General features: G+C 38.0%; 1 protein-coding gene across 4 annotated transcripts in view; it reads right to left on the bottom strand.

Annotated features, from left to right (window-relative positions):
* Nucleotides 1-3,661: 3,661 nt before the first annotated feature.
* Nucleotides 3,662-13,313, bottom strand: part of grid1a (glutamate receptor, ionotropic, delta 1a) — a 282,852-nt gene continuing 273,200 nt past the window's right edge. For 2 of the 4 annotated variants that reach the window (XM_084097713.1, XM_084097714.1), the window contains exons 14-17: nt 10,313-10,479; nt 8,995-9,235; nt 6,194-6,329; nt 3,884-4,422 (exon numbers count right to left, since the gene is read on the bottom strand). In XM_084097713.1, the coding sequence (XP_083953839.1) occupies nt 4,034-4,422; nt 6,194-6,329; nt 8,995-9,235; nt 10,313-10,479 (933 nt within the window). In that variant the 3' untranslated portion in view covers nt 3,884-4,033. Of the gene's footprint in view, nt 4,423-6,193; nt 6,330-8,850; nt 9,236-10,312; nt 10,480-13,313 lie in introns of all 4 variants that reach the window. The other 2 variants (XM_084097715.1, XM_084097716.1) reach the window with 2 other exon arrangements.

The raw sequence follows: 13,313 nt of genomic DNA, 5'->3' as shown, positions 1-13,313 counted from the left end.
TGATTTGTGTGAGGGGAGCTCTGTATCCCCCCCCCCCCCCCCCCATTTCTGCAGCTTGTCTTGCACTCATTTATATGACTAATAGCTTCATTTTAACGAGACTCAAAAGGATCAGTATCATCTTTAACCGCTGTGTTGTGTTCATACTTTGCTGCTATAATTAGGACTCAGTGTTTTGCATATCAGAGCCACACTGCTTATAAAATTACCTTTTTTTTTTTCTCAGACAAACGTGCCAATCATTTCTTCAGAAAATAGGACATTAATAAAACATTTGCAGTTTATTTATGAATGCGTTAATGATGCAAAGGCATTCTCAATCTGTAAGTGTCTTCAGAGCAATTACCTTCTATTCACTGTTGAGCCTTGGACTCAGAGCTTTCATAATTCAGTTGAGATAGATGTGATTAACATTTGCATTCAAAACAGATGCCTTGCGCTTGTCTTTTTGTTCCTGTTTATTAGTCCATCCATATATTTTTAACCTTCCTCACACTGATAGAAATTAACCACCATTTGTATGTTGTAAGACCAAATTTAACATAATCAATATGACATACATTATCATAGAAATCAAACTAACGAAATAAGGAACATCTTATGTGTGGCTAATTTACAAATGATGGCTTTATGTGTGTGTGTGTGTGTGTGTGTGCGCGTGCGTGTATTTATATACATTTATATTTAAAACTATGGCTTGATATGTGTGTGTGTGCGTGTTTATACATTTATATTTAAAACTATGGCTCTATGTGTGTGTGTGTTATATATTTTTATATATATATATATATATATATATATATATATATATATATATATATATATATATATAAGCCATAATTTGAAAATTAGCCACACTTAAGATGTTCCTTATTTCATTAGTTTAAGTTCTATGATAATGCATGTCATATTGAATATGTATAATTTAGTCTGAGTTGGTTGAGAGTTCACACCTGTTGCTCACATCAATATATTGATCTGCAGTGAGCTGCAATACAAGCATGTTTTTAGCAATGCCTACCAAATGAGGCCTTGTGATCAAATGTAAATATGACAGGTTTAAATTTTTTAGATCATATTAAGCTAGAAGTCAGCCAAACACTTCAGAAACATGCTTCTCACAAATTATGCATAGCATAAAAATGTTGTCTGCATTTGTTCAGGGCTTTTAGTATTTCATGGGTGCTTGAACTCTTATTTCAATACATCCTCTTATGATTTAAAAGCCTGAGATCACACAGACATGGACAAATATGTCAGTTAAACCACAAGCTAAACAATACAGCATGTATAAATCATTATAGTCTTAAAAAAAAATTCTTATAGAGATAGGAAGAATTTAGAGAGCGGGTTTATAGTGTTAGTGTGTTTGTTGAAGTGTGTAACGTTTGACACAACATGTTTTTAATGTCTCTTGCCCTTGCAGGGTCAGTCATGGCATCCACATGGTGCCCTAGATCTTATTGACACAGCAGGCAGGAGGGACGGAGAGGGCACTGCCAGTCTGTTCACCTGACAAACAACTCAGTACTCCAAATCCGGTATGTTCATGTAGCCTCAGGGACTATGGGCACTACCGTGACCTTTTTATTTCACTTGACTTTGGAGAATGGGGTGTAAAATAGTCAAGTGTCATCCCTGCAACATACTGAGAGACCTGCAAAAGTGTGAATGTAAACCCTGCGGTGATATGATAGTTTGTTTTGGTGACAAAGAGAGGAGTACAAAGCAGTTTGTAAAAAAAAAAGACTGCTGATGTGTTCAGAGCTGCTGATTGGTTATGTTCATTAGTGGAAATAAGAAGCAACACTTGGTTTTGACTAGTAAGCACACACCAAGGGGATTCTAAAAATCAATAGTCATGTAGAGTTTATCTGAAAACAAACTGTATAATTAATGGTTTCATTGATTTGCTCTGCAGGGGAATGTCAGTTGTTGATCATTATGAGTATCTGAGATGAAGCCTGGGGGCACTGCTCATCACCTCAAGAAAACACTTCATCTTTTATGACTATCCCCTAAATATACAGGATATAGCTAAGAACTGCACTCTGTGGTACAAATATATCATTCTTTATTGATAAGGAATTGGGTATCATGAAATAATATGTCAGGTTAATGTTAATTTCTACATACACTTATGTTTAAGACTTTGGCGTCTGTAAGATGTTTAAATGTTTTCGAAAGAAGAATTTCTCACCAAGGCTGCATTTATTTGATAAAAACAAAACAACAAAAAAAACAGGAAAACTGTGAAATGTTATCACAAATTAAAATAACTATTTTGTATTTTAATATGTTTTTATATGTAATTTATTCCTGCGATGGAAAAGCTGATAAAGAAACAATTAGACATTTGCTGTCAATGTTTTCAACATTGTTGCTTAATGTTTTTGTTGAAACTGTGATACATTTTTAAAAATCAGATTTCTTTGATGAATATAAAGTTAATAACTGCAATTATTTTGAAACAGTAATCTTTTTTAACATTAAAAAATGCTAATGCAAACATTAAGCTAATGTATTATGATCAAATATTAATTAACCATCTACTGTATGTATAAATGTAAATGGTAAGCATTTACCATTTACCAAATGTAGATCTCTCATGACAACACTTGGAGTGATTGGCATGGTAATGGGTATGACAATGTTGTACGTTTGGTCTTGGCGGAATAGATCTGCTACGCTGCTGCTGCTGCTTCAGAGCAAGTACAGGACTTGCTACTGCCAATACATACACAACACGAATACACAAACATGAATTACCCGTAGCAGATCTATACAGGTGGAGCTGGGGAAGGTGAAGGGTTTCTGAATGTCCGCTGCACTGCTAAGGCAAATGCTACCCAAGTATTTGAAGGTTGAGCAGCGAGCTCATTGGCTACTGATACGGCAGGAACCAATCAGCTGCGCCCTATAGATAACGATGTGATTATGAACAGGTGAGTAAAAGGACCTATTAGCCTGCACCATCTAGAGTTTCATGCCAGAACTTTGTATTTCAATGTTAGTTGAACTGAACCTTATTCAATTTTAAGAGAGAATCATACCAAAAGTGGTTTTAACCAAAAGAATCTCTAAACACCACTGTGATTTTCCTTCAACATGTTAAGATCATTACCATACTGGTTTCAGGAACAGAATAAAGAAAGATTTGTATATTCTTCAAATTTTCTACTAAAGAGAAGCAACATAGTTGATATTGATATGTTCATATTTCTCTCTCAGTTGTGTATTTAGAGTACACTTTAAAAAGACTCGAATGTAGCCATTACAAATGAGTATGCAGAATTTCAGGTACATATAATGTACATATGTCTCCCTTGTAGAACGTATCTGTTATAAAGGCAAGCGTCTCGTACACTGTAGTCTACAGATGATATTGTACACATGGCTGTCAAGACAGCTTCAGTCTCTATACAGTACATACTCTAAGAGTATGAAGAGATTCTACAAAACCCTTGTTCCCTAGGATCTAACGTCACACGGACGATGCCTCCACAAACATGCAGTTTCGCTGATTCATTTCTCTTTAAAGCTTCTTTTATATTAAACAAAAAGTTACGAGATCAAAAGATTTACAGATAGTTTTTCTTTCAGTTGTTTTCAACCTATCTTTTCTACTTCAAATAATAATAAAAAACTTTAAACATGGCACTTAGAAAACATCCACAAGGAATTCTCAATTTTATTTTAGAACAAAATTTACAAAGCCATTCAAACAGTCTGTATTTTATGTAATTACGTCTTTTAAACTCAACTTCAAAAAAATCATGAATATTCAAAATACACTTTGACTTCACTGCTGTCTCTTATTATATACAAATATGTACAGGCAAGGAAATTCAGCGTCTCACAGTCATATATATCTGTACTGGAAAAAAAAAAGAGATCTCCATATCTGTTTGTATGTATGTAATTGTATAAATGCAACCAGACCTGGTCCAAATTTAGTTTTTGTGATTGGCTGGTTGGCAGTCTTTAGAATGCTCTGAAAGGGTTGGCTCAAATAGAGGTCCCATGGCTTGGATCAATGGCTTCTGGGATGGGTCCCCCGGGCACTGCCTGGTAAGAGATGGGCATAGGTGTCTTTACGGGGCTCTGGCGGAAAAGGCCTCCGTTGGGCGCCCGGTGTTTGCAGCGCATGGAGGGCGGCAGAGTGGAACTGCTGAGAGGGAGGGGGAGGCTCCGTCCGGGCACGCGGCCGACCCCAGGACCCTCTTGGAGGAACGAAGTCACGGACAGGCCCCCACGGGGGAAATCTCTCATGGCTTCCTGGGAGCTCTGCTGTGGACGCATGCTGCCCATGTCCAGGGCAGAGATCTCCAGAGACTGACCTGGCAGCTGCTTGTGCGCCAGATCGTCCTCCATCAGCCCACTCAAACGCTGGTGAACCTGCTCCAGATCCATTTCTTTGTCCTGGGAATGACAAAGAAACAGGGCGACTGAGACAGAGTCTAAGGTGAAGAAAAGATGAAAAGGTGGGAATTGATTTGTGGGGTGGAAGGCGGAAAGAAAATGAGACATGACAAGCAAAAATTTTACGGACACTGAAGCAAAAACAGACGTGAGTGAAAGGAACATGGATGCATGCAAAGTGCATGCAATCTTTCAGAAAATGGCAGAAGGTGTTTTCCAAGGGCTCCAACAATCACATCAGCTCTGATTAATGATACCAATTACAAAACGTACTACTGACAGCACGGAATAATCTCATAAAAATAAAATCAAATCCATTTCGTCTCCCACCCGCTCCAGCAAGCAAAAGGTTCATATCTGAAAAGTTATAAAAAATCAATGATGCAAATGAGAGTATGTGCTGGGAAACATGGGCCATAAATTGAATTGCAAACACAAGCCCCGGCGCTTCAATGTTTCGGGCTTATTTCGGAGGAGCCATGAAAAAGGTATTTCTTCATTCTTTGATACGCACTGCCGTGAAATAGCTTCGGTCATGCGCCAGTGATGCCGTGGCGTGCCACTTAATGAAAGAATCAAGCCAACATTAACAGGCTGCTAACTGCTTACATTTTTTCCACACAGTTCTGATAGTCATTTAATTCTCCTGCCACGCATCCTCCGTAAAAGAGTGAGGAGGGTGGACTCGATACTTTGAAGCTTTCAGTAAACGCTGATAACCGTTACATCCAGGACTACTCTGTTAATCACTGTTCTTCTTCTTTGTTTAGTACAAGTCAGCTCAGTAATGCATCCTTTCCATTTCAATGGGATTGTTCGCTCCAAAATGAAAATTGTCATCATTCACTCACCCTCTTGTCATTCCAAACCTGTATCACTTTCCTCCTTTGGAACACAAAAGTAGTTCATCGGGGTCCAAAATGTTCTTTTGGACCCCATTGACTTTTTATTATATGGACAAAGACAGGTTATAAATGTTTCTAAGAAAGAAATTCATACTGGTTTAGAACGACATGACAGAGTAATCGAATTTTCACTTTTGGGTGAATCAGCTCTTTAACTCAATTGCAGAGGTCTTCGGGGTCGATGCCAGCGGATCAGCTGTATAGTCTACAGTTTTGTACCATTTATGGGTAATTAGAGGTGTCACATTATGAGACTACGTTTCTGAGTCATAAGATCAATGAAGAGATAATTACTGTAGAGCTCATGAAGCTGTACTAGACAGTCTGAATGTGCCTCTAATTAAAAATGCATTAATTTGCCATTAAAATACGCCCGATTTGGGGCACTTACAGCTGTGACAAACAACACAACTGGCGGCCAATCTCTTTTTGGATTCCAGATTGCAATATTTTGGGACATCGGTGTGGCCACTGAATGGGTGATCTGATGGATGACAAACAGATGATGAATTTGATGAGAATGCCGAGCGAAATGGAGAGGCGCACACAGTGGGATTCCTGTTAGTGCTGCTTTGGCAAAGAGATTCCATGAATAAAATAATCAGTCTCTAAACAGAAAGTACTTATTAATCCACACAATATGGATGAATTAATCTCTCTGACTCTGCCTGGGTGTCTGTCATCAGTTAGTTCTCTATGCATGAGTGAGTCATAATTACCTCACCACCCACATCCACATATGTAATCTGATTTATCTAGAGTCCTAACCCGCTCCAGGAGAACGCATGTCCTTCCTCTAAATGACTTCATATTCTCAAGCCCTATTCACCCCACTGACAGGTATCCCTGCTCAGGTCTCGGCTGACCTGTGTAAAAAGCCTGCGTGTCTTCCCAGTCTCTTTCTCTCTCTGGCCAAACGTCCCGTGTGCATCCTGCAGCAGTTGCAATTTCATTATATGCCAATGAGCCAGATGCCATCTCCAGAGTGCAGCCCTTAGTGTCCTGTATGAAACCAATGAGAACCTGTGACTACCTGGACATTGGCATATAATTGCAATAAGAAGACACAGAGAAGGATATAAAACGTAAAATGTGTAAAGTTGGTTATTGTGTGGTTCTTATTGCTTGCCAGAGCTCCAATCACTCCCTTCTTACAGTGTATATCATAACTAAAAACAAAACCATACATAAAAGAAACACTCAAATTGTACAGGCATATGGCAGACTGAACACCTTAAAGCGAGAACAAGAAGTCGGTGAAAGCAATATAGTCTGAAAGCCAGTAAACGTTTTTTTTATCTCTTTATGTGGTACTAATTCAAATCCAGTCAAATTTCAAGCAGTTGACAAATGGTAGTCATAAGAAGTCTGATCGCTATTATTCAACAATGTCTGCAAAATGTAATATTAGGTTATTGATAATCAACATTCCTGAGCTATAATATGTGGTTTATGAGCTGTTGCTCTCGCCAACGTGCTTGCCTCAACTCAAGATATCACCAAAGGGAAAGGAGAGAAGGAGAGGAGACAAGGACGGAAGAGTAACTGCAGAACACTTGAACAAAAGTCAATCAGTCACTGGCTTTCTCATTGCACACACTTTAGTTTAGGGATCCAGGAACAACCTTTGCCTAACAACCTAGCTGAAGCAGCAGAAGACATAGAATTGACTGATATTGCAAATTGGGGATGTATAAATAAGTAGTTGCCCATAACAAAGAGCTAATGGATTTGAATACAAAAGCTATCATATACACTTAAAGGGACAGTACATCCCAAAAAATTCTGTGATCATTTTCTGTGGTTCCAAGCTCGTATGATTTGTGTGGAACACAAAAGAAAATATTTTGAAGGATGTTTTAGCAGTTTAATCCATTATAAAGTCACCGGGACCCCAAAATTCAAAGCTCCAAAATGGACATGGACAAGTAGCGCGAAATTAGTATTATTTATTATTATTTTTGCACATCTTGTGACCATAACAGTATGATATTTGTGGTTGAATCATATGGATTAATTTCACGCTATTTTAATGTAGTCTATGAAGGTTGAAAGTTTTAAGTCCCGTTGACTTTTACAATAGAGACAACTGGCTTTTGAGATGTAGATGTAGTTGTAGTAGTATAGATTTTTTTAATGCCCTGTCAACACCTGAGGCTATCTTCATGACAAAAAATACAAGAGTTGTATAAATACAATAAAAAAATTAAAATCAAACAAAAAGAAAAGTACAGTTAAGATTATATTGGATGTTTTACAGTTACATAAGATAAAAAAAAATCTAAAACCTTTCCTGGTAAAATCTTACTAACTCCTTAAGGGAACTTACAGCATACAAATATTGTCTACTTGCATTAAAAGAGGGGCAGTCTAATAAAATATGTTTAATGGAAAGGAGGGGTGGGGTGGGGGGTGGGGGGGGGGGTTGGTCTTGTAGAACATACATAGAGTTGGGCCTTCATCTTAAAGACTTGTGTGAGCGTTGCACTAAACAATGCACTAAAATTTACTAATTGTAAAGGCTGATTAATGTGAGTGTGAGCCAAAATGTTTGGAAAAGTCCAGCATATGTCACCAGAGAGAAGTCTGACGTATTTTGATTAAACATTATGAAGTCAAACTAAAAAAATAACATATGTACAGATGAATCGTAAAAAAAAAAAAAAATCAACGACATGCATTTAACTCTTTCCCCGCCATTGACAGAATCTTCCGGCTTTCCGTGTTTTCACTGTTATACGGTAGGGGGCACTATGACATCTTCTGAAAAAGTAATGAATCTCCTGATCAAAACACGTGCGAGAAAGATGCAGAAACAAGCGATCTCATGTTATCATATGCATATGTAAAATAACGCAATCATCAACATTAAACAGCATTTAAATCAAAACTGCCTAATGTTAAAGAATGAAATGTCAACCCAGGAAGTTGTATAGGACTGTGAAGCTTTGTTGTGAAGGTGTTGATGGATTCAATCTACACTATCTATGTTTTAATCATCGTTCTGAATCGGATCCAGGCTTTGACAAAAACATGATTTTCTCAGTTTTTTGCTCAAAATGTGTTGATAAAAAATAATGCATTTGTTTTGTTTAAAAGCAGAGGGTCTGATCTTTCTTTTGTTATATTGCATGTTCAGATATTCATTCAACAAATTATTCTGGGGGCCATGAAATTTGATCAAAAATGGCAAGTTGGTGGCTGGCAACTTTTTAAAAACACGCTGGCGGAGAAAGAGTTGAAAATAAATGTTTAGACTTTAAAAATTCTCCACAGTATCTTTTGTGTTCCATGGAAGACAGTAATTCATACGGGTTTGGAATGACATTAGGGTGAGTAAATGTTGACTTGAGTTTTCATATTTGGGTGAACTATCCCTGTAAATAATAAATGATTTGATCTGTTTTTTTCTTAGGTATTTTGTGCTTTTTTGAGTAACTCCCACCCCCTTCACCCTTCCCTCTTGCCTTCTCTTTGGCAACACTTCAGCAAATGGGAGGCAGTAAGTTCTTGATGATCACACCTATAGCTGGGTGTACTGGAGCTCGACTAAATCAGGGCTTGCATCAGTGGCGTCTGGATCCATAAAGTAGAGTGTGGCAGTGGCTGTACAGTCCTGGGCGCGGTGGGCAGGGGTTGGCCGTAGTTTGGCCGCCTGTGGGGTCACCTCTTTTGGCTGTGCCCGTTGGCAGCGTGGCCCGTTCCACCAAGACTCCAGAGCGGCCACCAGGCAGGCCAGCAGCAGCCCCGCTGCTAGGATGCAGAAGACCCCAGCGAAGCTGTGCAGTCTCAGGGCACGACCCTCCGGCTGAGGCTCCACGTGCTTGTCCAGGTCACAGCGACCTTTCCGAGGCCACCACTTCTGCTTTAGAATGTCAAGGTCTCCTTTCTCCTGCAGGTCAAGGATCCTGAAGAGAAGAGGAGAGTATCTTGTTATGAGAATCGTGACATGAATCTGTCATTGCTTTAATTTTGCCTTATATATTGCTTTGCTGAACACTTTATTAGCAAGAGGACAAAAAAAATGAAGCTCTGAAAAATATACATATGACTGAAAGGGGATAATGAGGCAAATATTGCATTCAGTGGTCAAGAAAAAAATGACAAAGCAACAATTGATGGAAACATAGTACTTCTGGTTTCAGACAACAATTGTCTCTTCAAATAAAAGGCAGAGATACAAGGTCCTCAGATAGTGTTAACAAAACACTGAAAAAAATGACTTCAATTACAGTCTTATAAGTTAGCTTTATCTTTATTCATTGACATGTTTTCTTCCTAGTTATTCATTTAAATGCAGGAGACGTTCAGATAGAGAAAGTATTTGTAAAGAATCCAGAGCAAAGGCCAATAACTATTCATAGAAAGGAAAATGTCAAAGGTTGAAAATTAAAGTGTGTTCAACTGCAAACGTCCTGGGTATTAATTTAAAATGTGCTTGATTCTAATTCCCCATAACAGACCGGCAGGTGATTGTAGAGGATCCTTCATGAAAATGCATTTCAAGGCCTTGATGTTCCTGATATGTGCATTATTAATTGCCGACGAGCTTACCTCCCTAAAGCTAATTAGTATGTGAGCAGAGTGTCGGTACGAGCTGAAAATATGAATGCAAATGATAGTCAAACAAATGAAGGGCTGCAGGGTGAGGTGCTTTAAAGCCAGTGGAGAGAAGAAAGGATGGGTGGGAATGAAGATAAATGCAACAAAGAGCAGTAACTGGTGAATCAACACGATTCATCGGTTCTCCGGCAAGACTGCGTCTGCCAAGGAAATAAATGTAATGTAAATGAGAGAAAGGACAGATGATGAAAGAAAAGGGGAAACAATCCATCACAGTCAGGCACTGTGATGTTTGCGAAGCTTTGGAGCTTGATATTGACTTGCAATGATTGAAACGATGGTGTCTATCCTTCAGCTAGTTTAACGACTTGTATCTTTCTTTGTGATCATATTGCACATATACACTGAAAGGAAGTGCTCACTTTTGCGAGAAGAGATCTCTGTAGGGGCTGCCGTGCTGTAGAGCCAGGCCATATCCTTTGCTGCTCATGCTGTTTCCTGTGACCACCAGCGTACAATCATCATCTGTCAGAGCTGCATACTCTAACACCGCCAAGTCCCACAGGAAGGCGTATGGATCCCGCTTCACCTGAGAAACCAAACACACGCATGGTACAGTGTTTCATTTGCCCATTTATGGCAGAACATCATGCCATAAATACTTGTGGTTTTGATAATAGTAACGTAAACACAGCCTGAGGTTTTCCTGAGATGGAGAGCTTCTTCTTTTAGTCGCTCAGTTCTTGTCAGACAGGTCACAGACATCATTCAAAATGAAAGATGTTTATTTTTCACTGAAAGTCATGAGATGGCTTTGAACTTGTTTCTTCTCTGGAAACTAGCCACCCCCGCTTTCTTTTTCAAGAGATTAACTCTCTCTCCCTCTCTCTCTCTCTCTCTATGGAAAATGGCTTTCCCCCACCACACTAAATAAAGCAGCAAAAGCATCCGCTTTCCTTTCTGTCTCTTTTAAACACAGTTATGACAACTTTCATATGACAAGTACACAGAAAAAAATGGATGTCAAAAAAGAAACGACAAAGAAGCTATCGTCCCCTGGCTCTTCCATATAAATATGAAATTTTCCCTATACCTTTGTAAAGTATTACAAATACCTGTCACTGCCTGAAATGATATTTACTGTTTGGCTTTCAAGTGTACATCTATTAGTAGGATTTTCATACTCTCAACCTATTAAAGCATTGATTAAATAACAAATCAAAGGTATACAAGTTTCCGGTTTGGAGAATGTGCATCAGTTAAACAAAGACAATAACCTCTAAAAGACAGGATGAAGGGACACAGACATGCAGTAGGAATAACTAAACCAGTTGTTTACCGGGTGAGATGAGATTCAATGGGTACATTTATTATATGGTCACATTAAAACTCTCTTTGAACTCCAACACCCCTCCCCGACCCCCACCATGATGCAAACCATGACACATTTTTTCCAGGGTTCTGATGAATAAAAAGTTTAAAAAAAGAAAAAAAGAACAGCATTTATTTAAAACAGAAATCTTTTGTCACATGAAATGTCTACTGCCATTTTTAATCAATTTAATGAATCCTTGCTGAATAAAAGCCTGTTCACACCAAGGATGTTAATGAAAATGATAAAGGTTAGGAAAACAATATTGTTGGAATCGCTTTCGAAACATTTTTTTTTACCAGCTGATGCATGATAAAAACATTCAACAGACAGCCAATCAGAATCCATCTTGCTTTAAAGATGATATATTATTTTTTTAATTAGTACTAATGATTTTTTTTTCTTGAACACCAAATCAAATTGAAATGATTTCTGCAGGATCACTGTGACACTGAAGACTGGAGTAATGGCTGCTAAAAATTTCAGCTAATCTGTCCCTTGGTTGTGGCCTCATTTCCACCACATACAATGTTCATGATTTGTTTTGATTTGGGGAAAAAAAGATATATATACAGTATATATGGAAAAATTCTCATGTGATACATGTGTATTTACTCCTGGACATTGTTAACAAACACATTAAACTAGTGAAGGTGAAATGTGTAGCTGTTAGAGAATTATTTTTTTTAGTCCACAGGGACAAAAGTGGCCATAGTTGAATAAACACTTGTACTGTATATGTGAATCTTTTGGGCAATTACTGGCAGTTAAATACTTCAGCATGGGTGGCCTGACAATAGCATTATTCAACACCATCCAAAGTGTTGGGTTGCAGACATACAGGCCTCGATTTCTCTGTGTCTTATCGCTTTTCATTATTCTGCTTAATAAATCAGTTCTGAGCCTGCTGAATTGTTAGCTTAATAGCCAGTTATGAAAAAGATTCATGGTTTTGGTTATGTCTCCTGTAAAAAGCATGCCCGTGAATATGTGCTATCTGTAACAATAAGATGAGCTGTGAAATTTAATAGCTGCAATTTTGTGAAGTTTTATCAAAGGGTTTGATGTGGATTTCAAGTTTCTTAAAGATTATCTTGGCATCAGCCACAGTTTATATACAAAGTGACTTTGAAAGTTTTACCAAACAAGCATAAATACATGAATGGATTCAGCAGCATATGAATTGTAATTTTTATGGCTCACACAATATGGAGGGATATTACATTATCTGAGCCATGAATATTTATCTTGATAGTCTAAAGCTGTTTCCTCATGTGTTCTGTCATACTTGTATGCGAGATGCCAGAATCATCCTGTTACGAACCTAAACAGACTGCATTTTACTGATTTCTCTTTCTGTGCTCTGTGATACATGCTTTGGATTACAAAGAGCCACTGATAACCAGCCAGCATCAGGCACATGGTAGTGCACAGAAAAGCTTGTGCCAGCACAAAACTTCAGCACCACTGACAGCTCTTACCAATCACTACACAGCTAAATTCAGCACCACGGACAGCTCTCCACTCTGTCTAACAGGGCTGGTGCTGATTTGAAAGGATCGATCTGTTCCAGTTTAATAATAGCTAATCCTCTGTTTCAGGTTTTGTTTATGCAGATATATACAATAACTGAACATATATGCAGGCATGCAATTTTTACCTGGTTAGTTGAACTGATTAATCCAGTGGTTTTCTCAAATTATTAAATCTACTGTTAAGTATGGCAGACCTATTTTTCTGACAGTAAGAAAACCAAATTTGCATATAAATGTATTTGTTTTATTTTATGTCTTTGAAAGCAACAGTAATCTTTATAATATCAGACTTTTTTTCCATGAACAATATACAATACAGTTCAAAAGTTTGGGGTCAGTAAGATTTTCTAAATGTTTTTGAAAGAAGTCTCATGTTCGCCAAGGCTGGTTTATTTGATCAAAGATAGAGTCCAAACACATTTATATTGTGAAATATTATTAGAACTGCTGTCTATTTGAATATTAAAATGTAGTTTACTCCTTTTCAGCATCATTACTCCAGTCATCAGTGTCACA

This window comes from Abramis brama (genome assembly GCF_963993115.1).
Source record: "Abramis brama genome assembly, chromosome: 21".
NCBI classification, from domain to species: Eukaryota; Metazoa; Chordata; class Actinopteri; order Cypriniformes; family Leuciscidae; genus Abramis; species Abramis brama.
The sequence above is the reverse complement of the archived record's forward strand: the minus strand, read 5'-3'. Positions and strand labels throughout refer to the sequence as shown.